Source organism: Malus sylvestris, chromosome 17, assembly GCF_916048215.2.
Source record: "Malus sylvestris chromosome 17, drMalSylv7.2, whole genome shotgun sequence".
NCBI classification, from domain to species: domain Eukaryota; kingdom Viridiplantae; phylum Streptophyta; class Magnoliopsida; order Rosales; family Rosaceae; genus Malus; species Malus sylvestris.
The window spans coordinates 3,557,936-3,583,412 of NC_062276.1; the positions used below are offsets into that span (position 1 = coordinate 3,557,936).

General features: G+C 39.2%; 4 protein-coding genes across 4 annotated transcripts; 1 reads left to right on the plus strand and 3 right to left on the minus strand.

Moving 5' to 3' along the window:
* Positions 1-842: 842 nt before the first annotated feature.
* On the minus strand, positions 843-8,730 carry LOC126611222 (ABC transporter B family member 19). The gene is made up of 10 exons (XM_050279415.1): positions 8,004-8,730; positions 7,723-7,777; positions 7,216-7,391; positions 6,365-6,565; positions 5,924-6,183; positions 5,512-5,828; positions 5,194-5,417; positions 4,281-5,100; positions 3,865-4,106; positions 843-2,238 (listed from the first exon to the last, which is right to left on the minus strand). Exons 1-10 carry the CDS (start codon positions 8,250-8,252, stop codon positions 1,030-1,032), a joined length of 3,753 nt encoding a protein of 1,250 aa, XP_050135372.1. The 5' UTR covers positions 8,253-8,730; the 3' UTR covers positions 843-1,029.
* A 6,095-nt stretch (positions 8,731-14,825) lies between these two features.
* Positions 14,826-16,887, plus strand: LOC126610353 (tubulin alpha-2 chain-like). Its single transcript, XM_050278401.1, has 4 exons — positions 14,826-15,031; positions 15,149-15,383; positions 15,598-15,968; positions 16,131-16,887. Exons 1-4 carry the CDS (start codon positions 14,939-14,941, stop codon positions 16,782-16,784), a joined length of 1,353 nt encoding a protein of 450 aa, XP_050134358.1. The 5' UTR covers positions 14,826-14,938; the 3' UTR covers positions 16,785-16,887.
* A 608-nt stretch (positions 16,888-17,495) lies between these two features.
* Positions 17,496-18,804, minus strand: LOC126610354 (uncharacterized). The gene is made up of 2 exons (XM_050278402.1): positions 18,290-18,804; positions 17,496-17,713 (listed from the first exon to the last, which is right to left on the minus strand). Exon 1 carries the CDS (start codon positions 18,787-18,789, stop codon positions 18,322-18,324), a length of 468 nt encoding a protein of 155 aa, XP_050134359.1. The 5' UTR covers positions 18,790-18,804; the 3' UTR covers positions 17,496-17,713; positions 18,290-18,321.
* Positions 18,805-22,330: 3,526 nt separating this feature from the next.
* LOC126610355 (40S ribosomal protein S9-2-like) lies at positions 22,331-24,497 on the minus strand. Its single transcript, XM_050278403.1, has 3 exons — positions 24,340-24,497; positions 23,302-23,683; positions 22,331-22,743 (listed from the first exon to the last, which is right to left on the minus strand). The coding sequence occupies exons 1-3, from the start codon at positions 24,365-24,367 to the stop codon at positions 22,560-22,562; spliced, it is 594 nt and encodes a 197-aa protein (XP_050134360.1). The 5' UTR covers positions 24,368-24,497; the 3' UTR covers positions 22,331-22,559.
* Positions 24,498-25,477: the final 980 nt, after the last annotated feature.

Consider the following 25,477-nt stretch of genomic DNA (forward strand, 5'->3'; position numbering starts at 1 on the left):
AAGATAAAAAGAAATTAGAATATAAAATATTGACGTGAGTTAACCGTAACCACATAAATAGGAGAGTATGAGATGGGGAAGCAGACAATCCATAGCCAAAAGGGAGTCCTCAAAATATACAAGTATCGGGGCACTCAATGAATTGAAAAGAGTTGGGGCCTCACAACTTCGGAGGAGGATTGTCTGCCCTCCAAGTTTCGGTGCCCTTCCATGCCCTCCTGTTTTGTGTGGTCACGGTTAAGTCACGTTAATATTTTATATTATTTTTTTATAAAGATAATAAAACAAAAATAAATAATAATATAAAATATTAACGTGGTTTAACCGTGACCACACAATCAGGAGGGCATGGGAGGGCACGGTAACTTGGAGGGCAGACAATCCTCCTCCCACAACTTCACTAATAGAAGGGGGAAAAAGAGTAAATAATTAAAAATATGGACCCTTTTTCTGCTTTACTTTGCAAAACAAGTGGTTTCATTATTGTCATCAGTACTGCCGCACATTCTCAAGCTTCACATTCACACCATCTGCTACAAATGAATGTGTCTCCATTTTATTATTAAGGGACAACCCTTGCATTTTTGTAGGCCTTTAATCCCTAGTAAAGTACGGGCATCGATGAGGAGTGTTTAGGTTTACCAACATTCGTTTAACAACGTTAGTCGTGTTAACTGCGTATACATCAAAGATCTTATAATCCCACGAGTTTTATTATGTCTTTCAATTCTATAAATTTTATATCGTATCTGAAATAGTCACCTTTAAAAAGACATGTTCTTAATAGAAAAATATATAAAAGTTGGAAACACATGCAATGGGGAAAGAATGCTGAGGAAAGCTTCTCTAAAAGGAGAAAGGAAAGATATGATATTTGATTAATAATATAATACTTGCTTTAGAGATTAGAGAGAAATTGTTCAGACACATTTGCCAATATCTACAAACTAAGAAAAATAGGGGACACACATAATTAACACCCAACAAGGCCATCCATGCATGCATGCTTGCTTTTGACCAAAACTCTTCTCATACGTGATGATTTTGCAGCTGCAACAGCCTTGAGTAAGCTCCGTCGGGGCGGCTCACTAGTTCCGAATGGCTGCCGTGTTCCACAATGCGTCCGTCTTGCACCACGCCAATGCTGTCCACCCCTCTAATTGTCGATAAACGGTGGGCAACTAGCACGGTGGTGCGGCCCTTCATTAGCCTCTCAAGTGCTTCTTGCAACACACATTCTGATTCAGCATCAAGTGCACTTGTGGCCTCATCTAGCAAGAGTATTCTAGGGTCCTTGAGCACCGCCCTTGCTATTGCAATTCTTTGTTTCTGTCCGCCAGAGAGCTGAACTCCTCGCTCCCCAACCGGGGTTTTGTATCCATCAGGCAATCCGCTAACGAAACCATGCACGTTAGCAGTACGTGCAGCTTCGATTACTTCTGCTTCGGTTGCGCCTTCTTTGCCGTAGGCAATGTTTTCAAAGATGCTTGCTGCAAACAGGGCTGGTTCTTGTTGCACCAGTCCAATTTTCAACCGAAGAGACTTCAAGTTCAACCGGCGGATGTCCTTGCCATCGATCATTACTTTCCCAACTAATGGATCATAAAATCGCTCGATCAATGCAATCACAGAACTCTTTCCCGAACCACTAGCTCCGACAAGCGCTTGGCTGTGGCCAGTACGGATTCTGAGACTAAAATCTTTGAACACCATGATATCAGGTCGCGATGGATATGCAAAATCAACATGCCTAAGTTCAATTTCTCCGCGAACTGATTCAACCACCTCAGCCTCAGGATCATCCGGGTCAATCCTTGTTTGACGATCAAGGATTGAAAATACCGAACCAACTGCTTCACCGCCCCTGATAATCTCCGGGGCAAGGCTGACAGTTTCAGCAACTGAATTCGCCGTTACAACAAGGACAATGAAAACCTTAATAACTTTCGAGAAGGTGGAGACACCTTTGCTAACGAGGTGGGCACCATACCACAAAATGAGAGCTTCAGAGGCATGGAGAGCAAACTGAGAGAGGCCAAATAGGACGCCAGCAGTTTGGCTGCGGCGGAGGCTTCCCAGCAGTGGGAGACGGAGCTCGTGGCAGAACAGAGATAGGATCTTGTTTTGGGCATTGAAGGCGGCGACTGTCCGAATGTTGCTCACTCCCTCCCCAGCAATCATGCTCGTCTTTGCATGAGCCTTGGCTGTGTCTCCAGCAAAGCCCTTCAAAGAAAGTTGCTGCATAACGCACAATTGCAGGATTAAACAGTCAGTAAACTGCATTACGTAAATGAGTAATAACTAATAAGGTTCTTTACTAACAGAAATTTCCATTTAGTTAGAGTTTGTTCCGTTCTTTGTTGGCTTGATGGTCGATAGTTATTTCTTGATACAATTTGGTGAGGTCTTCAGCAGAAAAGTTAAAACACATGACAATGCCAACGACAGGCGATACTGGCACTGTGTCATTCCAGGTGCTAGTAAGTTTCTCTCCTTCGAACAAGTTACCAACTCATTACTTACTCAAACCCCAAAAAAAAAAACAAAACTAAGTAAAAAACACACGGCAATGCTTCAGTGTCATCTCAGGTGCAGGTAAGTTTTTCTCTTTTGACGGGCTCGTTACTTACTCAAAGCAGGCCCGCCAAAAACAACAAAACAAAGGCCAAGGACTTAAATCTATCAGAAAAAGCTCTGGAAAAAAAGTAAAAGGAATCTACCATATTACACAATGTGGTCACGGGAGTATAGTATCTCTTGTAACTCTCAGCACATGGGAGTTTTCAGTGAAAAATAAGAAAAGGAAAAGTATAAATTATTGTGACAAATTTTGGGGCCTATAAATTCAGACAGATGACAGTATAAGCTGTAGCTCTGTGATGTGCAGTGCCAGCTCGTGGGTTACTATTTATTGTAGGAAACAAGAGAATGCAGCGATGTTCCCAGTTTGTCATGCATCGTCATATATTTAAATTTGCTACAAGACATTGCATGATTAATTTAAGATAACGCGTAATTAGTTTATGATAACGCTTTGAAGTCAAATATAACTGCTAAATATACAATCATTAGAGAAAAATAAGCAACATATAGACTACTTAGTTACTAGTTAGCAGCTTGGAAGAAGGGATGCTTTCAAGGAATCTTTGGTATTTCATATTTTAACTGCCTGTGACCATTTTCCAAGAGTTAATGTGCACAAGCCTCGGAGGGAGGCACGTGCAGTGCAGTGGGTGGTGACACATGGCAGTATTCTATTGTCGTTTAATGGTAGGGTTTGGGTGAAGTTTAAGATTCCATGGGGTGTGAAGGTAGATGCAATAAAAAGATTATATAGACCATACCCATATGCTTCTGCAGGACTTTGGGTCAACCCACCAAAGTAAAAAGCTAGCATTTCTCTTTTTGGGTGCATAAAGCTTGCAATTTTCAAAGTAAATATGTTTTGGTGTTATAAATACGAAAAGAAGAGAGGGAGGAGATAAAAAAATGCTTCCACTTTCTTATCTTGGTGTGGTGCAGAAGAACTTTCATGCACATGACATGCGGAAAAGTTAAAACACATGAAGTTACGTGATTAACTAGTGACTTAGGCACATGACTAGAAAAAGTTTAAACAAATAATAGTGAGAGATGGACTTGTAATACAGACATAGTGACATTCCGAGAGTAAATTTCTCTCAAAGTGAGTCACTAAAACATAGTTGGCAAGCCATAGAGGCCGTATACTAAACCAATCACACATTGTCATGGTAAAAGTTAACATGCATGACAGTGCACGGTTGACTGGCGATACTGGCACCGTGACATCCAGGTTTAGGTATATTTCTTTTAAGTAAAGTGAGTTGAGAGTGTGAAGTGTACCTGAGCAAAGTTGGCTAGCACCAGAAGAGGGAAGGTTGCTAAAATGAGCAGGGAGACTCTCCATTCCACTATGAAGGCAACAATGAATGAAGTGAGGAGTGAGGTCATGTTCTGCAATATCACAGATATCCTCTCAGAAACAGCTGATTTCACATCAGCAGCATCCGTCGCCAATTTAGCTGTTAGAAGGTTAGAGTTGTGCTCCTCCTCATCAAACCATCCAACTTCATTCCTCAAGATTGCTGAAGAAAAACAAGTAAATTATGCAAATCAAAAGACGTAAACTTCAAAGCGAATTAACAAAAAATACTAGACTATATGAATGTATGGTGTACATAGCTGAATAAAATAGTTGAATGTATGCTCAAGAATTCAAGGTGATATAACGAGTCGATAGAAAGACTAATTGTTTATACCTGCAAGCATCATCCTTCTCACTCTAGTAGTGAGGTTCTCTCCCATGATGCTGAAGAAGTAATGCTGTATCAAATACGCAACCACTGCGTATAGTCCCACTCCAACGTACATGAAAACATATTCCTTTGTCTTCCTTTCCATTGAGGCAGGATTTCTATAGTAGAAAACCTCAATCATGTTGCCCATTAGAATAGCAAATGTTGGACCGATAAACCCGGAGAGTAGTGATCCTATAGCGGCCATTATTGAATAGGGCCATTCGGGAGCGTTTAGCTTCAGAAGCCGGAAGAAATAGTTCTTAGGAGCTCGAGTTTTCCTGTCTGTTTCAGCATTTGAAATCATCTCTATCCGCCCATCAGCACCCGTACTGTACGAATAGCTCAGGTTCCTTAAGCTGCCAGACCGGAGGCTTAAAGACTTCGTTGACAATGAGTGGCTTAGACGTGATGAACGAGAGCAGCGAGTCGATGGGTTCCTGAAGTCTCTGTTCCCAACCATCTCTTGGAATCGAATTAGAGAAGCATATGCCCCTGCTTTAGCAATCAGTTCTTCATGTGTACCTGTCTCGACAACTTGGCCTTGTTGTATAACTGCAATGCTATCAACATTTCTAATAGTGGAAAGGCGATGTGCCACAATAACAGTTGTCCTTCCGACCATGAGACGATCCAGAGCTTCTTGAACAATGCTCTCTGAGCTTGCATCCAGGGCGCTGGTAGCTTCGTCAAGGAGGAGGATCTTTGGATTTTTCAACATAGCTCTGGCAATTGCAATCCTCTGCTTTTGACCACCAGAGAGTTGAACTCCTCGCTCTCCTACCTGAATTCACACAAGTTAAAAATGTTAAGACAGGGAAGAATGCATAGCGTTTACACAGAGCCAAGGTACTTTCAGTGAATTATCGACACCAACCTGAGTGTTATATCCCTTTGGAAGCAAGGTGATGAAACTGTGAGCATTCGCTGAGGAGGCCGCAACTTCCACGTCTTCCATTGTTGCGTCGGGCTTTCCATAGAGAATGTTCTCGAGTATCGTAGTTGCAAAGAGTGCCGGTTCCTGGTTTACCAGCCCAATCTGATCGCGCAACCATTTCAATTGCAGCGTTTTTATGTCCACGCTATCGATCAAAACCTGCCCTGCTTACCAACAAGAAATGTTAGATATTTCCTTTCATCAAGCATCATAGACTTTCAAACCAGCATCGCCAATTACGAAAAGCCTCTAACTTACCCTGGTTAGGATCGTAGAACCTTTCGATTAGAGAGACAACAGTGCTCTTCCCTGAACCACTACCACCAACAACAGCGACAGTCTTCCCGGCTGGAAAGAAGATTGAAAAATTTCGGAAGATAATAACATCTGGCCTCGAAGGGTAGCTGAAGGTTACTTCCTTGAATTCTATATTACCACTAACATCCGATAAGCACTTTCCTTCCAAGGGGTCTTGAACTATGGTTGGCTTTTGCTTAATTATCTCCATCAACTTGTATCCAGCTGATTTACCTTTGCTAAAGGCCCCAAGGTTCGAAAATGACTGACCCAAGCTTCTGTAACGTTCAAGTGATCATATTAACATCAAGAAGCTTATTGGCCTGAAAAGGATAATATAAGAGAAATGAAAGTTCTTGGCTTAGAATCTTACATGCCACCAACAATGGCTGAGAAAATGGCAGTGAACGCTTTCCCTCCATCAGTCTGCCCATTTCGGATAAACACACCAGCGTACCAGTAAACAAGTGCCCATGACATACAAGCAATGCCGTAGGTGCACCCTAGGCCAAGACCTTTGGCCATTCCGGCCTTGTAACCAAGCTGCAAAGTGTTCTGTATGGCATCCGAATACGAATTGAGGGCCTTGCTTTCACCAACATAGGAATAAACTGTCCGAACTTGCGCAATGGCCTAGGCGCACAGAAAACCTTACAAAATTAGGCCACGAAAACAAATATCATACTATAAAATCATTGTAATCACACCAAATGTTGATTGATCGAACCCTATTTTCGAAACCATATAATCACCATGAACGAAAATTTACTTAAGAAAAACAGTTACACATTTGTCTTAAGTTGTAAAACTTCACCTGATCAGCCACTATCCCTGCATTTGCATACGACTGGCGACTCTTGGACGTGAGGCCGGTGAGTGTATAGGCATATAAGCCGCCGGCAAAAACTATTCCGGGAATCACGGCAATACTCAGCAGCGCCAGCCTCCATGCTGATACAAACCCTACCACCAGGCCTGCCAGAAATGTAGATAGATAGTGTATGAAGTTCCCCACCTAAATCAAAACAAACAAACCAAAATACCATAAATTAAACAAAATAATAAAACATCATAGAATTAACTTAACATCCACCTACTGGATATGACCTTTCAACATCAAACATTTAAGGACAAATCAAAATCGCCAAAAAATGTGAGGAATAATCATAGGGGCATCACCACGCACGTTAAGCCAGTCCTTGCTAACGTGCGCAGGGATTAGGTAGTGGGCCCCGCATTGATGCATGCCCAAATATCCGTGTATCCAGAACATGGACAAATATATCATATGTCATTATACAAGCGAATAGACATTTCAAAAACATCTTCACCGTTTGTATAATAACGTATGGTTTCCTGTCCCGTGTTCCGGACAAATTGAAAAAAATCTCTAGATAAGCCCCATTTACAAATTTAATACTCCCAATGCCCAAAGACTAGATTTTGCTCCATATGGGAGATGATTTTCTTCTACAAAACGATATTTATTTCCGTCTCTCGATTGTCTTTTGATTTAATCAAGCAAAAAAGGCCGAAAATAAACAAACGTGTACATAAAAAATAAAGCGCGGAAATCACTTCTCGACGATTAGATGAGAAGGAAAAGAAGAAATGCTTAGGGAGATTCTAAAAGGGAGCAAAATGTAAATTGGCAAAGATGGAAACCTTCTCGCTGATGGCATCTTGGACCAGAAGAGTGTCCGTCGAGATACTGAAGACAATGTCCCCAGTTCTGGCGTCCGTGTCGAAGAAGCCGACGTCCTGTTTCAGCACCGCCTCCAGATACTTCTTCCTCAGCGTGCTCACCTGCCTCTCGCCGGTGTACATCCAGCATGCAATTTCTGCAAATAAAAGTCACATAAATTAATCGCCTTTAACCTCATTAATCAACGGATTAAGTTATTAATTAATGAAAAATTAAGGGAGGAAACAGTGATGCACGAGTCACGTGGGACTGGATTGGACTGGACTAAAGTATCTCGAGGACTAAAAAATGACGACCCGAAGATAACAAAGCTACCCGCTTTGAACGTCTACAGTACGCAGCACTACTTTTATTTTACAAAGAAGTTTCTACGACTCGAACCAGTTAGATCATAAAAAAATAACATTTCCGTTGCAGCGAGAGATAAAAAATAAAAAAATAGAAAGGTTGGATTTTGAAGGTTTTACCTGCGTAGGATGTTACGCATACTATGAGACCGAGATACACAAAGTACAAAGCGTACTGCAATCAACAGCAGAAAATCAGATCTGGGATCTGAGAAATCGCGAAGAAATCTCGAGAAGGGAAATGATTTCCGCATACTCATTTTCTACTGTGCACGTCCATATGTTTATTTATTTCTCGCATTTGAGACGGAAATAAACAGAGGTGTGCAGAAGAGAAAGTTAGGTGTGCGGAAATCATTTTCTTTATAAAAATACGAGAAATGAACAAATGGGCTGCGAACCTTTGCTACTTCGGCGGTCATTTTCTGCAAATTCATTTGGTTTTCTCCGAACCCGTTAACCATTTCGCCGAACATGAGGAAGAACAGCGGCATGGAGGAGCCGTGCACGACGGCGCCCAAGCTTCCGAAGATCATGAGCATCCAATCGTACTTGTCTGCAAAGGAGAAGAGCTGGAAAAACGGCAGGCTCTGCTCCTTCTTCTTCTCCGCCTCCGGCAATGTCTTCGCCTCCGCCGCTGTCTCCGCCATTGCAGCAGCTCACCTTGTTAGGATAAAAAAGGCAGAGCAGAACGAACCCAACAAAAAAAAGAAACAAGCTTTAGAGCGTGAGATCTAAAGAACCCATCTTTTACTCTTCCTCTCTCTTTCGTTCCAAGAACTGTCAATGTCGATTTGTTCTGGGTAATCAGCCCAACACACAGAGAGAGAGAGAGAGAGGTTGGACGAGTAGTCAAAGGAGGAAGGTGGGAGAGATTGAGGGATGGAGAGAGAGAGGGGTGTGGGTGGTGGAGTTATATAGTATTTAGTATACAGAGGCAAAGGTGGGAGCTCTAACTGCGGTAGTGAAGTTACTGCAACCGATGGGGGGATCCAGGTTAAAGTTGAGGAATCTGGTTAACAGTGTCACACTGTGTGTCCTGCTCTGCTCTCTGCTGCGCTTGGTAATTGTGGCTCTGCCTCGGTTCTCGTTCTTTGATATATTTTTCGCTTTTTTTCATATCTTTAACCTCAAAATAAAGTTTCAAAAGAAAATGGGAAACATGATAAACATGAGTTGGTTCAATCCATGAACAGAAGAAACCAAATGAAAGGATAGATAAACTGTCATTAGAACAGGAATTTCATGTGCAAGACGTCTGTTATTTAATCAAACGACAAATTTTAATACAGAATCTATAGAATGGAAATGGGTGTTTTATTTATAGGGTTTTGATAGTAGGGACGATATGTTCATATGTTTTATTAAAGAACGAACGGTCGGTTTCATAATTAAATTCATGAATTTTTCTTTGTTCTAATATGCATTGAGGAAATTGTAGAAATTGTCCCTCAATTTTGACTAAATTTGAGCAATGGTCCTTACACTATTAAATTCATGATCATTGGTCCTTTAACTCATCAAAACGTGCATATATGGTCATTTTCATCAACTCCATCTGAACTTCTTTCAAAATGAGTTACGTGCTGCACACAGAGGGCAGAAATAAGGGGCAAATATCAAAAACAAAATAAGAAAATTGTAGCAATAATCCCTCAATTTTAATTCAATTAGAGCAATGGTTCTTCAACTTTGACCCAATTTGAGAAATGATCTATCAACTTTAATCTAATTGTAGCAATGTCCTTCCACCATGACCTATTTTGATGGAAGTTCAAACAAAATTAACAAAAATGATCATAGTTGCATGTTTTGATAAGTTAAGAGACCAATAATCACAAATTTTTAGTTGAGAGACCAATACTTAAATTGAGTTTAAAACTAAGAAACCGTTGCTACAATGTTCTCAATACACATTACCACATTCTCATAATCTCGCTTAGGCATTTCTACCAATACCTTGATATTCTATAGATTTTGATAGATTTTGGATGGAAGGAAATACTTTTTGTTTTCTCTCTCTATGTTTGTGAATTGAAAAATGAAAAATACATTGTAGGATCATAAATAAATTTATACCATATTCGTGGAAGCACCCCTTTCGACTGACATTGCATGTGTTCATTAGCCGTCCTTTTCCATGCTTTAGAAGTCCCAAACAAGATTTTTTTTTTTTTTCCCTTACCTAAGTGATATGTCCCATACCCCTTTTTTCTTTTTTACAAACAATATGATAATTTAAATTAAATTATGGAAAGGAAAATTTTAATACAGGAAATTGAGTGCAAAAGCGAATGTTTTTAACCAATTGAATTACAAGTCACTTGCAGTTGACACGATTTTTTGGGTTGCTATAATTTGTTTAGGAAAGACTAATTAACTTGACAAATATGATCTTTCAATCCATTGTATTGGATGAGTAACACACCCCATCAAATAAGCCAAGGACTTTACATCAAAATCTTACACGTTTAGAAGGAAATCCTCACGTCGAACATGCCCTTGAAACGCATCACTAGGTGGATAAAGATTTTCCAGTCACGTAATATATCACCTCAGTTTCTATTTTTCTCGTTAATCACGTGAAGAGATAGATAGAAACTGAACTGAATAACACTGTGACAGACACGTTTTTTTCCGCATTAGGCGACCCCTTACAACAAAGCAATATGCCCCTAATGTTGTTTTCTATGTTATAGTGCATAAAGTATCAAGATAAAAGGTTACATTTACAAAGCAATACATGGACCCATTTCCTTGTGCACTCCATTTATCATGCATTTTGTCCTTGGAAATCATGATTAAGTTGAGTGGTCTTAAAATTTGAAAAGGTTAATATCTTTTGTCTGGTGGAGTGAGGTACAAATACAAATCGATAGTTGCCATGTAAGGAGTAGGTGAGTTGGCAAATCAAAAACTCCAACAAAGTGATCAAATTGTGTGAAACTTTAGCTTCCATTAACTATCATCATCTTCTTCTTAATCATATCTCCATTGTCCATTAGCCCAATTAGAATCATATGTTGTATCAAATGTCACATTTTTGTTGTTAATGTAAGCTACATTTGATATAATATTAAGGGCTAGTTTGGGGTTTCTAATTTATATTTTTTTCAAAATTACTTATGTTGTGCTGCTAGAATAAACTGTGAAAAAACAAGTGTTTGGTAAACTATAGTATTAAAAGTGCTATTAGCAAAAAAAGATAGAGGTAGGATTGTCAATATGAAAGTTTCATTAATTGGTATTGTTCATCTTCCTTTAATTATAAATAAATAAATAACGTTTTTTTTTTAGAAGCAAGTGTAGAGTTGATTTTTTTTTTTTTTGCTATTTTGGATCCATTATTTTAATAAATAAAAAAGAACTTTATTTATTTATTTACTAATCACAATGAAGGCTCCAACTTTTTTAAGAAGCTACTTTTAAAAAAAAATTAACCAATTAACCAAAATTATGGACACAATTTGGGCTCAGACAAACATTTTCTTTATGGGAGGAAGGGTTTGTATTTGGGCCAACACAATATGGGCTCAAGCAGTTGGCCAACCCAAAAAAAGGGCTCAACCAAAAAGCGCAATTTTTATTTATCTCCTAAAAATCCGAAAAAAAAACTATCAGAGTACATACTTACTTCTTTTCTAAGCATAATGTGTGTGATAAGAAGAAATGAGGCATACATTTGACGTATGAAAGTTGTTTTCATAAATTTACAACTAATTGTAAATGCGGGTTATGTCGATTGATTAGATTGTATAGATAAAAGTACAAGCCCATGTAAATTAGAACTTATAGTTTCGATTTCTTTGAAAGAATAAAAAAAAACCACCATTAATTACTAGTTGGATTGATTTCTCAAAGTTCCAAACTGAAAACTAGGAACAAGAACTTGACAAACAAGTGATGACAAATTGCAATTCAAAAATTGAAAAATATTCAACCTTAATCATATTATAATTGATAAGAAATCACAAAGAAAGAATTGAAAAGTTACAACTAACCTAGCATCATCTTCTTGGAAAGATGTTAGCAAAGCTTTTGATACTAACAAATGATGGAACACATGTTGTCGCATATCTAATATCAAACTTTCTCCATAACCTTGATATTATTTAGGACCAAACAAATTCTTCACGTTAACAAATTCATATGGTTTGTCGTCTTTCAAAAAATCTAACTCGCAAGAGAACTAACTGCTTAATTGTAAGTAACCAACCAGTATTCGACTGAGTTTAAAAAATTTGATCAAAATAGTCATTTCATTTGACAGACAAGTGGTGTAATTTGTTGACCTACTCCCAATGGGTCTGAAAACTTTGCCTAATATGTTGGAAGAAGCTATGTAAAAGTAAAGACATAGCCCCAAGTGTTTTAAAGCCCTATAAGTTGGAGTGGCTTCAGTGGCAATGTATGTCCTTTTGGGGACACTACTATGTTTTGGTGAGCTACTCCTGTCCTAGTTGATGTTTTGCTAACACTAAAGCATGTGATATGCTTCTCAAATTAGGGTTTAATTTAGTTGGATCTTGTTTGGAAGTATTTTTATAATTGCTGAAAGCGATTTTAGTGAAAATATTTTTGAAGTCAATTCCTAGTAAAAATGCAAATAAATCCTGAAAAAAAACACTTAAAAAATCACATAACTGATGTTTTTTGCAGAAAACATTTCAAGTACTTCTGAAATCCAAAAACATTTTTTCTAAAAACGTTTTCTATCATTTTAAAAATAGTTCTAAAGGAGCCCTTATGAATCTATACTCCTAATTAAACATTTAAACATTGTTAAACATTTTTTTTGAAGTTTTAATTATCAGCCAGCATGCAAAAGTAGGGAAAGAGGATCCCTTCCTCCTAATCCATCAAGTTCGAGGATACAGACCGTTGAAATTTGATCAAACGACTACAAACAAGGGACCACTTTAAAAGTTATAATAGTTTTAACCGTTTGATCAAATTTCAACGGTTCAGATTCTCAAATTTAATGGGCTAGGAGAAAAGGATTGAGAGATAACCATTTATCCGAAAGTAGAAGCCGCTTGGAACAGAGAAAGAATTAAATTAAATTAAATTAAATTAGGACCACAATCTGGAGACAAAGAGTCTATAATCTTATATGTTTGCTTTGCCTGGACCACATTTTTGGAGTCTGTGCTCATTCGGCTGCACAGAAATTACTTAAAAATAATTAAAGTACTTGATTTGATTAAAAATAACTAAAGTATTTTATTTGATTTTTCAATTAATTAAAAAATGGGTTCAATTTGTATGAGCCAGTGAATTGTTATTTGAAGACAGCTTTATGTTCAAAATTCATGATCAATGTCAAACGAATACCGGAAAATCATGGGAAAAGAGGTGAAAACTCATCTGCACCACACCACACTTCGGGGACCCCCAAATTGTCACAATCTCAGTTATTCTGTCTAATAACTTTTTATTTTTCCTACTTTACAAAAGAAAATTTCTTGAATCCGGCAGTAGAACCACGTCAATCAATCCTACGTACCTTGCATCCTTTTGAGTGGTAGGGCAAGAAACTCGAGCTTTTTGGTACGTTGGTTGGGATAGGTTGTGATCAATCAAACTAGATTTGCATTTAGTCTGTTATTTGTTGTGTCAAAACGTTAGATAAACATAACTGGACATGATAAGTTATGAATCCACAATATAGTGAATTATTTAACCTATCCATATGCACAGGTTATAAGTACATCATAACCAATCATTGCCAATCCATTTCTATTCTAAGATCGAATCTCATTCAGCCTTCCAAACGACACTTAAAGTCATGGGAGATACATAGGGCAATAGACATACCAAAACCATGTCAGTCATCCACACATACCTCGTCACAAAGAGATGTATATGATCACGCCCAACCCTCCTCCATTGAATCTATCGCCCTATACGGGGATGTTGCACACAAGATTTTCTCGAATGTGTAAACTTATTAATGCAACTATCACAAGTTTTAGTAACTCATGAGACTATAGTCCAAACGCTATTCGTATTTTGAAGTTTTTGAGCCTAATCTCTGCTTCATAAAAACGTAGGTATTTAGTTCGTATCTCGCGAATTACAATTCGGTTGCAGCCTCGTTCCTTCCGATATACCTTTTTGTGTTCGGAAAGATGCAATGACACAGCTGCTAAAAGAAACACAAGCATGGGCTCTCAAAGTTGCAAACTTTCTGTAAAGTTTGCGAGCATGTTTTATGCCCCAGGATGTCTGTAAAGCTGATACAAAACTGTTTAGAAGTAAACATTGCATGTGTATTAAATAGGCCCCAAATGGACCCAACAGCAGAAAAATAAGATGTCACAATTGGAAATTGGAATCTAACAACTTTTTCACAAAGTGTTAATCATGATTAGTTGTGAGAACGGAGAAATTTTTCAGTGTGCTCGAAACACGGAACGGTACGTCACATGTCATTATACAATTGAAGGGTTAGTTGGCCGCAAAGTAAGAACATGATGAGCTTTGGGAGGGATTTACATTTAGAAAATCAAATTTTCATCTTCTTAAAATGATGGTCATGATCAGTCTTGGTTAGAATGTGTGGACTTTAAACCAAATTAGCAAATGTGAAATGGGTAATAGGTATATTATTTACTAGACTTTCTAAACCAACATGGTATTAAGGATACATCTGTTTCTCATATTCTACATTTTCGAGTAACTTTGAAGTTAGTGTGTAGTACCAAGAAAAGAAGGCAAACCCAATAACAAAAATCAACCGTGCAATTCATAGAATGACTAATTCAAGTAGTGTCTTGAGAATGTTATTTTTGGAGTCGAGTGAGAATCAAACTTGAGCGACTGTTATTTTATCATTTTCAAATTACCAATTAGAGATTCGACTTAACCCAATCATTAGTGTCATCGATCACACAAACTTTTAGACGGCGATATTTTATTGTAAACTACTATAATTTAGGCACAAATAGGGGATTCGAGCTTAGATTCAAGGGTGCGGGCACACGACCAGGACTAAACAGTCCAAAGCCCAAATGCCCGAGGCTTGATAGGTCCATTTGTAAACTGGGCTAACTGAAACTTGTACAAAGGCGAGCCCAGTCCAATAAAACTAGGGTAAGTCGGTTCTCGCTCTTTCACAATTCAAATTTCTAATCTAACGGTCACATACAGCTGGGACCCACCAAACCTCTGCTTTTTGAAAATTTGAACCCACTCGATTTCTTGGCTTCAATACCGTTATAAATTCCCAAATCTCATCCTTCGCACAAATTCAAATCCTCAAATTTCAAGTTTCCTCTCTTTCTCTGCGCATCTTGCTCTCTCTTCTCACGAAAACAAAACCCAAAAGAGAAAAATGAGAGAGTGCATCTCCATCCATATCGGCCAGGCCGGAATCCAAGTCGGAAACGCCTGCTGGGAGCTATACTGCCTCGAACACGGCATCCAGGTCTGTTGTTTTCGATTTCTTCCCCGATTTCGGTACCGGGTTTTGTTTATCTCTCTGTCGTAAATGTAATTTGGGATTTTTGTTTTTAATTTTTTTTTTTTTTTTTTTTTTTTGCAGCCTGATGGCCAGATGCCGAGTGACAAGACCGTCGGTGGCGGAGACGACGCTTTCAACACCTTCTTCAGCGAAACCGGAGCCGGAAAGCACGTCCCCCGTGCCGTGTTTTTGGACCTTGAGCCTACCGTTATCGATGAGGTCAGGACCGGCACTTACCGCCAGCTGTTCCACCCGGAGCAGCTCATCAGCGGCAAAGAAGACGCCGCCAATAACTTCGCCAGAGGCCACTACACAAGTAAGAAACTCTCTCACAACCCCAATTTCGAATTTCCGATTTCAAAATGCTAAATAATTCCGTTGATTCTCGTTTGATTTATTGGGAGCAGCCTCTCCATAAATGGGGTAAGGCTAGCCGACATTCACCTCTCCCAGATCCTGCGTAAAGCGGGAGCCTTGTGCACTGGGTACGACCTATTCTCGTTTGATTTATTGTGTTCGTGTTCCGACAGTTGGGAAGGAGATTGTTGATCTCTGCCTTGATCGAATCCGAAAGCTTGCGGATAACTGTACCGGGCTTCAAGGGTTTCTGGTGTTCCACGCCGTTGGAGGTGGAACCGGCTCTGGCCTCGGATCTCTGCTCTTGGAAAGGCTCTCTGTCGATTACGGAAAGAAATCGAAACTCGGGTTCACAGTCTACCCGTCTCCTCAGGTCTCAACCTCCGTCGTTGAACCATACAACAGCGTGCTTTCCACTCACTCCCTCTTGGAGCACACCGATGTGTCGGTTCTCCTCGACAACGAAGCCATCTACGACATCTGCCGCAGGTCTCTCGACATTGAAAGACCCACTTACACCAACCTCAATAGGCTGATTTCTCAGGTAAAACTGATTGAAGCTTTCATTGCACCGAAGGTGTTTGATAATTTGCCCGTGTGAACTTATAGCATTTGATAATTTACTCTTGTGCAGTCGAAGTGTTTGATAGTTGGTTTCCTGTGCGTTTCTTGCTAATGTGGATGGGCAATTGTGTTTTCTGTGCAGGTTATTTCCTCACTCACTGCTTCTCTGCGTTTCGACGGCGCACTCAATGTGGACGTGACGGAGTTCCAGACCAATTTGGTCCCCTACCCAAGAATCCACTTCATGCTTTCGTCATACGCACCTGTGATCTCCGCAGAAAAGGCCTACCACGAGCAACTCTCTGTTGCAGAGATCACCAACAGCGCCTTTGAGCCGGCGTCTATGATGGCGAAATGCGACCCAAGGCACGGAAAATACATGGCCTGCTGTTTGATGTACAGGGGAGATGTGGTTCCGAAAGATGTCAATGCGGCCGTGGCCACAATCAAGACTAAAAGGACCATTCAGTTTGTGGACTGGTGCCCGACTGGGTTCAAGTGCGGCATCAACTACCAGCCTCCTACTGTCGTTCCTGGCGGCGACCTGGCCAAGGTTCAGAGGGCTGTGTGCATGATTTCCAACTCCACAAGTGTTGCTGAGGTGTTTTCGAGGATTGATCACAAGTTTGATCTGATGTACGCGAAGCGTGCTTTCGTGCACTGGTATGTGGGTGAGGGCATGGAGGAAGGAGAGTTTTCGGAGGCTCGGGAGGACTTGGCGGCGCTCGAGAAGGACTATGAGGAAGTTGGGCTTGAGTCTGCTGAAGGTGACGATGGTGAAGACGATGAGTATTAGAGTTAGGTAGTTGTTGGTTTAGCTTAAAAAAGCTGTTAATGTGTTCTAGATTAACGAAACTCGTCGAATTTTATTATGAATGGAATGCTTTCTTTTGTTACAATTTGGTCACGTGATGATGTTTTTCGGCTCAATTGGAACATGTTAACGCTTAAAATTGATGAGGTCAACAAAGACTAGAATGATCGTGTGTTTACGTGCTCGGACTTTAGAGGTACACCGAATCTCTCAATTCTTCGGATCCCTTCTAAGCACTATTCAAAAGTTGATGAGGTCAACAAAGACTAGAATGATCGTGTGTGAGTGCTCGGACTTTAGCTATGTACACCGAATCTCTCAATTCTTCGGACCCCTTCTAAGCACTATTCAAAAATTGATGAGGTCAACAAAGACTAGAATGATTGTGTGTGAGTGCTTGGACTTTAGCTATGTACACCGAATCTCTCAATTCTTCGAACCCCTTCTAAGCACTATTCATCCTCCTTTGGGCATGTGTCCCTCGGGCCGGTGTTTCACGTTAACAAAACGATTTTAAAATTACTGAAACCAATTTTAGGAAAAATACTTTTGACTTCTAGAAGTGCTTGAATTGCTTCTTGCAAGAAACATCAGTTATGTGATTCAAGTGCTCTTCTGATTAGGGATTAATTCTAAAAATATTGTCACCAAAAAATTTTCAGCTATTTCAAAAATACTTTCAAGGAAACCGAATTATCAAAAAGTGCTGTTGATCATTTATCAAAAAAGTATTTTTGTTTAACTGTACAGAAAAGTTTGCAGAACAAACTGACTACAATTTTATCCAAGAAAGAAGGAAAAAAAGAAAAAAGAAAACAAAGATGGAACTTAATTCTAACTCTTCGTTTATCTCCTCGGAATTTTTCATTGCTGCTCTTTTCTTCACCATGAAAGCCATCAACTTCTTCCTCCTAAACGAAAAAGAAGAGCCCATTACGATCCAAACAAGAATATGGGCCAAGCCCAAACAGACAAATGGAGGGAAAGTGAAATAGTCAAAAGAAAATTAAAGAATCGGATAAGTTTGAAGGGGTCGTTTGGATGCCGAGAAAATTATATGGACCAACGAATAAAATTGTGATTTCTTCAACCGAAAACAAGTTAAGCAATTTCTTAATCTCACAACTAGTTTCGATCTTAAGAGAAATTCAGAACTTGCTTTGATCTTATCAGAGGATTTTGAAAAATAGTCATTTACTTCTGAAAAGAAAATCCACACTTCTGAGAAAATTATCAAAACAATCCTGTATGAACTTTGATTACCATGAATTTTCCCAGCATCCAAACAGAAGCTATGGTCAAAAACTCAAGGTTCGAATAAACAATTAAAACCAAATCCTCAAATAATTTGCAGATCAAGATTTGAAACAATCAAGATCACCACCGATTCCAGAAATCGGTCAGAATTTCCTAAGGAAATCAAAGAAACTAAAGCAACGAATTAATCAATCAATTTCAGAAAAAAAACAGAGGAAAAATTAACAAACCTGAACATGATTAGCAGAATAATTAGCCCAAACTATGCGTTGATTGTTTTCTTGAGAGGCGAGGAAGGCAAGATTGGCCGGGAGAAAAGCACAACGTCCATGCCGTGATAATCTTTGCCGGCCGCAGCAGCAGCAGCACCTATCGGAACCGTACTCTCGCCGAGATGCGAGTCCTCCTCTCTGATCCTCAAGACCTGGCTGTGCATCACGCACCCCTCCTTCGTCGTCCTCCTCCGCCATCGCCCCACCGACCTCGGCGACTCCATCTCCTCCGACGACCCCGCGCTGTCCTCCTCCCGCTCGTCCGTACACGCCTTCTTCTCCTTCGACGAAACGAACGGCATGCTCCGCCGGACCTCCTCCATCATCTCCCGAATCTCGTTCCGGTTCCGGTTCCGGTTCTCTTCCTCCTGCTTGTGAAGTGCCATCATGTTGGTCGAAACGGTGCGTATTGCGCAGTGGCGAGAGCTCTGGCTTTGGACGAACGAGGGCTCTGGCATGGAATCCGAGGTTTTATAACCTTTATTGCCGGTGGAAACTTATGGGAGGTCGACACGTGGAAATAATGAGAGAGAACGAGGGTGGCCACGTGGTAGACTGACGGGACATGAGGTTGTTATAAACTCCACGACTTGGAGACTGCTCTAACGGCCTTTTTCGTCGTAGTCGTCTCGATGAGGAGGATGAGGCCGTTTACCGTTTTGTATGGAACTCAATTAGCAACTTGGTTTAACCGTATTCAAATAAGATTATCACGGTATTTTAAATTAATAACGCATTGTCATTTGTTTTTTTTATTATTATTGTATGAGAGTTCTTTATAAGCGGTTGCCTTTTCACCAAAATTACGATTATATTGTCTCTCTCTCTCTTAGAGTTGGAAGAACTCGAGCATAACAGCTAACCAAACATTATCACGTCTTTTATCTCTTAGAATAGGAAAAACTTGGCTAGGGCAGCTGCCCAACTGAGTCCCATCTTATTCTCATGTTCGTAAGTAAATTCTTGAGTAGTTTGATTGTTTCAGTTTGACATTAATCTACCATGAATTGTTAAAATTTCTTAATTGATAGTCCTTCAAACCAAAATCGAACTTACATATACATCATCGCGGAACTAGATCCTCTCTTGAGTTCATGATGGGGATCCTTATGAGCAGCCCATCCTGGCCGTTCAAACTTGATTCAACGGCTGCAATTATTATAACTTTTAAAGAAGCTCTATGTTTGGAGCATTTGGATCAAATTTCAACGTTCCGGATGGGCTGCTCAGGAGGATCCCCATCCTTAGCTCAAAAGAGGATCTAGTCCCATCATCGCAACAACATGACACGTGTTTGATTTATAGCAATGCCACACAACATCGAGACAGAAGATTCACTTATGCAAAAAGTGGGAACAACATTTTTTTCTAGAATAATTAATCACACTAAACTAATCCCTGATAGAATCAACATTAGGGATTTGATTAAGTGGTGTCGACGTGGAATTAATAATAGCCAAGTATTTGACTAGGTTGGGGAAGAGAATCCGCATCTTCGTCGGATCTTCTTTGTGAAGATTGTAGATATCGTAAATTATGTCCGTTCATCATCTATTAAACACAAACATCAAATGATAAAAATTGATCGTATGATGTATAATAAACGAATACGATTTATGAATCTCTAAGATCTTACCGGATCCAATGAGAATCCTGTTGGGGATTAATGGGACAAGTGGCATGCATGAGATTTGAAGGGGGTTTTCGAGTCAAATCCAAAACCTTGTCAGCATGGCCACTCGGAGTATAAAAACAGAAAACGTGGTGGAGTGGAATTGCAATGAGATAAATATCTAGGACCGGAGTTAACATGGAACACGTGGGAGGGACCCCACCTAATTCGATTTTTCAAATGCAAAACGTGATACCGTATGATTTTGTTTACGTGCACGAGAGAGATGGAGACCCAAACTCCTTAACTACAAAAGAAATTTGGACACCTCTCGCTATATTGATAGACATTAATAATTGAAACGCAAATTAAGCAATTTAGATCAAGGCAAGTACTTTACGAGCGTGTTGTGAATTTGTGGGATTGTCGTATGCTATTAAAGTTTAAGGAATTTTTTTTTATAAGATCGAAATAAGATCAGCAATGCTTTATGATACAGAATATAAATAGGTAAAAATCAACACATGCACAAAATGAGTATAGCATAATAAGAATGTTTCGATTGATGCATGAGAAATTACAGGATAAAGTACAAGGATATTCGCGAAAAAGGAAGAATTGCCGCAATTAAAGATAAGATGAGAAAAATCAATTAAGGTAGTTTGGACATGCAAACCTACATATGCTACGGTTAGAAAATGAAATTCCGAGTAAAATGCTCAGGACAAAAGAAGTTGAGAAAGATATTGCAAAATTTGGAAAAAATACTTCAAGAAAAGTGAGAAAAAAATTAGTGAGATAAGGAGACATGTATTTATCAATTTTGTATGTGTTAGTGTTGATCCTAAAAACTATCAAACCTGCGTGGTGCGCAAGCCAAGTAATTAATAAGCTAACTACGTCATTCGGTTGTGTGCGGGCACGTGCCAACTCGTCGGCTGAGTTCGACTGGGAGTAAAATATATTGATGTGGCATTGGACGCGCTATTGACTTATTGATCTTGCGACTGCGGCTGAGGAACACGTCTCGGCCTTTGGATCTTAGAGCTTAAAGACAAAGCTGCTAGTTTTGGAAAGTTCAATATCAAATTCGGCTTTCAATGTGCCGAATGTAGTAACTTGTAATACCTTACTTCGCCGAGAAGGCTAATGAGATGACATATACCAACAAGGATTGGAAAATCTTTGTCGACCGAGACTTGGATAAATAACCAGTCAGTCTCGATGCAGCGTTGTTTATTCAAACTGAATGTGCTCCTGGATCGGCTGATTCTATGGCTCCAAGGCTGTTTATCCAAACTGAAAATGTCGCCGGTTGCCTTCACAGTGTTGTTTATCCAAACTGAAGATGTGTTGATGCTAAGAAAGGGGAAAAGGATAAAATTCTCAGGATTGTTGAGAAGTTTTGCGAAAGGTAATTTTTGTGCTGATTTAGAGGGAGCTCCTGAATGTTGCATGCGGCTCTGTATTTATAGTGGCTGTATTTTTATTACACTACACTATTCCTCCCATGCTGACTATTTTTCAAATGTAAACCCATTGGATGGGGATGCTTTTTCCATTCAAAACTCTGTTTCCCGAGTTGTACGTGCAGATGCATCCATGCAATTTTGTAAAGAATCGCAATTCAATTACAATTCTTCCCCCTACCCATCATTTGGCAGCCAAATAATATCATGTGCATGCACGAAGCCAAATAATATTTCATGATGAGGCCACGTGCTTGATGAGATGTATTTCTATCTCAAATGGGGCTTTATGTCGATAATAAGGAGCCACATGGACTTGTCTCTGCCTCATGTTGCATGCATGCCTATCTCTATGCAATCTTCATTAATTCAAAAGAACAAGAAAATAATTTGAAAACTTTGAGTTTTACCGATAATGACAAAATAAAAGGTAAAATGAATAGTACCAATATATGATTTTTCATTAAAATAAATAGTACCGAAAATTTTTCGTTAAAATTCCTTTAATTCAAATGAAAAATCACAAACCAACTCAACTTGACTGTGAAACAATCCAATCGTCACGTGCTGCATACTTCTCAAATCAGTTATGATTACTTCAATCCCTAACCAAGCGAAAAGGGAATGACTTTGTAGACTTTCACAACTCTCGCACCTTGTTAATCCCATTTAATCCATCCCGATCTCCTCAGACTCAAAAGATCTCACTCAAGATAATTACAATGATTAAAATTAATAGGAATATCGAGAAAATCTGTTTAATTTTGGAGTTATCCAATGGTTTCAACACAATGAACCAATAGTGTAAAATCGGATCCAAACAGTTAGTAAACAAAACACTGGATCTAACTCATACGCATGTATTAACAGTGCAGGAGAACAAAAAAAAAGTTTAAATAAAAAAAAAACACAGGACGATTCATCAAATCAAAGCAAACAGCGCAATGGAATTAGAGACATAGATCCAAAGTTTTAATAAGCTAACACAAAATTCATTACTTAGGGTATTTAAAGCAAAACATTTGAGCTCTAGTCGCAACAAAACACGAGCAAGAAACGCTTATAACATCCGCTAAAATAAACTGTAAAGGTCGGTAAAATCAAGGCTCATGATATCGAAACGCTTCTAAATTGAGAGGCCTCCACTTCATTCTTCTTCCTCTTCGTCGCCATCACCACCAGCAGCCTTCTTGGCAGCGGCCTTCTGGTTCCTTCTCTTCACCCTTCCAGGGCGCCCACCTCCGAGGGGACTAGTGAGAGAGAAGTCAATGTGCTTCTGGGAGTCCACCCTCACCATGAAAGATGGGATGTTGACCACCTGCCTTCCGACCCTGGCAATGAAAGAAGGATATTGAAAAATAAACACCACAAGCTTTGACATCAAACTTAACAAAACATACACCGCATTTCATTTCCGCGAGAACATAGTGCTGGACGACAAAGATGGTTCCAGCAGATAAAATAGAAAAACCCAAGTCCCGCCCTCCAACCCTTCATCCAAAAACATAGATAGATATAGAATGTTCATTTCCCTATGCTTAATCTGAAAATAATAATAATAATAATAATACCAAAGAACACAAGCTTAGTATGAACAATGTGTGTTCACAAATAACATCATAAAGATAGTAGACACATGCAGTTAACCCACTTAGTCAAGACAATTAACCACATAAACTCGCACAAATAACCAGACAACAAGTAATAACCAAAAGAAATAATTAGAAAATGTGAAGGTCAATTAACAAAACAATTTGAAGCTCAATTAACAAATAAGACAATCAACCATGTCGGTACACAAATTGCCATCTTATTAACCCACGCCTGCCACCTATAGATATGTAACAAACAGATAACACAAACGACATTTTGAGTAACAAGGTTTATACCTGATGTGCCTTTGCCTGATGAGAACTCTGGCGTGGTGAATGGACTTGGCCATACCAGTTTTGAACACAAGGGTTTGAAGACGACGCTCCAAAAAGTTCTCCACAGTCAAAGCCAACACATAATCGAGCTTGTTCTGGCTCTCATCCAGAAGGCCATACCTGTTCATCCTGCGAAGAAGAGCCTCACCCTCAAAGATACGGCGAGGATTTTTCTCATCCAGGGTAAGAAGTTCCCTGGCAGCATTACGGATACGGCTCAGAGAATACTGAACCCTCCACAGTTCCCTCTTTGCACGGAGTCCATATTCTCCAACAAGCTTCAGCTCAGCATCCAAACGTTCCTTCTCATAAGGACGACGCGGCTTCTTGAAAGTCTTCCCATCTGACATCACACATCATAATGCATAAACATTTCAATACAAAATTTCTTTGAAAAATATCAAATATTGACAAGAACAAAATCATAATTCAAAACTTGCATTTCAATACTGAAGCGTACACCGCTTTTCAATTCTTAGATAACATCGGAAACTGATAATAAAGAAACGGATCAATAACGGGTAACAAAAATCATTCTATCCAGCAAACTTTATACTAAAACGTAACTTTTTCGGGTTTTTTTTTCCTTTTAATCGATAATAAGCTTCAATGTAAACAATTTAGAACAAGATTTTTCAACATAAAACCAAACGTGATTTAGCTAGATCCAGCATAAACAAAGCCAACATGATTAATCCAAGAAAAACCAGTCAAATCAAAAGGAAAAAAAATTGTACAAATACATATTAAACACTCATTTGGCTGCAAATGCTGCATTAAGAGGAGGCCAATCAACGAAATCAAAGTTAAATGACGATTCACACAAATGAGCAACTCAAAAACCCGATAAACTTCAACCGATTAGAATAATAAAACCAACAAATCAACTAAAATCATTCGACAAGAAAGCAATCAAAATCTATGAACACAGATAAACAGCTCAATCGAAACCCTAATTGCTCCATAGATATGAGATAGAGAGGGAGATGAGAGGCTTACAGTTGCGGTAATGGACGACGTGCACCATGGCTGGCTAGCCCTAGGTCAGATCCAGAAAGGAGAGTGAGAGAGTGGGTGGGTGAGCGGGAGGCTCGCGCTGCCGAGTTCTGAGAGAAGAGGACGACGCAAATGGGGCTGTGTTTCGATTTATATGCAAACCCTAAACTGGCTAAACCCTAGTGGAGCGAGCGTAATGACAAATTTGCCCCTGTGTTGTGCTGGGCTTGTGTGGAAAAAGCCCTTTACCTTTGGATTGGACTTTCCCCATTTCGGACGTAAGAATCTAATTTTGGGCTGCCTACCTCTATGTGTACACCGGGTCCAACTGAATCGACTAAAGACATTTATACAATAGTTTGATGGGCGCGGTCTGGTTTGGATCGGTTTTACTTCAAATCATAGCTTCATCAACCATTAAAAGGTGCGTTTTGATTCGGTTACATAAAATGGAGGCGAAGCCAATCAAAACCAAACTACTGTTGAACAATTTGGCGATTCAGGGCCAGTTTGAGATTGTTGCACTTAAAAAAAAACTGATTTGATAGCTTTAAGAATAATTAGGTGTAAAATAAAGTAGTTGAGCGTTTGACAAACTGTATTTTTAAAAGTATTGTTAGTGAAATCAGTTTAAAAGCGTTAGTAAAACCCCATAACCCACCCACAGTTTAGTTGAAAACCGATTAGATCGAGTAGAGAACAATCTCTATGAGATGAAACATAATACTAATGGTGGTAACCCATGAAAAATGTCACATGGCAAAACCAATGAAATTTATAGGCGGTTTGATAAGGTTTAGCCGGTTTCCCATAGAGGCAACATCAAACCATACCAACCTAATTACAACTTGGTTCTTTTTATTAAATATTAAACATCGTGTGTTAAAATGAACCAAATTGGTCGAATTTGCTCTACCAACGTTACCTTAACATATAAATATCGAGTTACGAACTTTTGAAATGGAATTGTTATTGACATTCTAAAATTATTATTTTACACTCCAAACTTTCTATAATTAAAAAGAAAAATACATTTGTAAGGAGTGCCAAATAAGGTTTTTGGAATAGTAATAATAGTTCCCCTTTTGAAAATTGTGCTAATAGTGTCAAAGGACTCATTTTTAGCTCTAGTAAAATGACA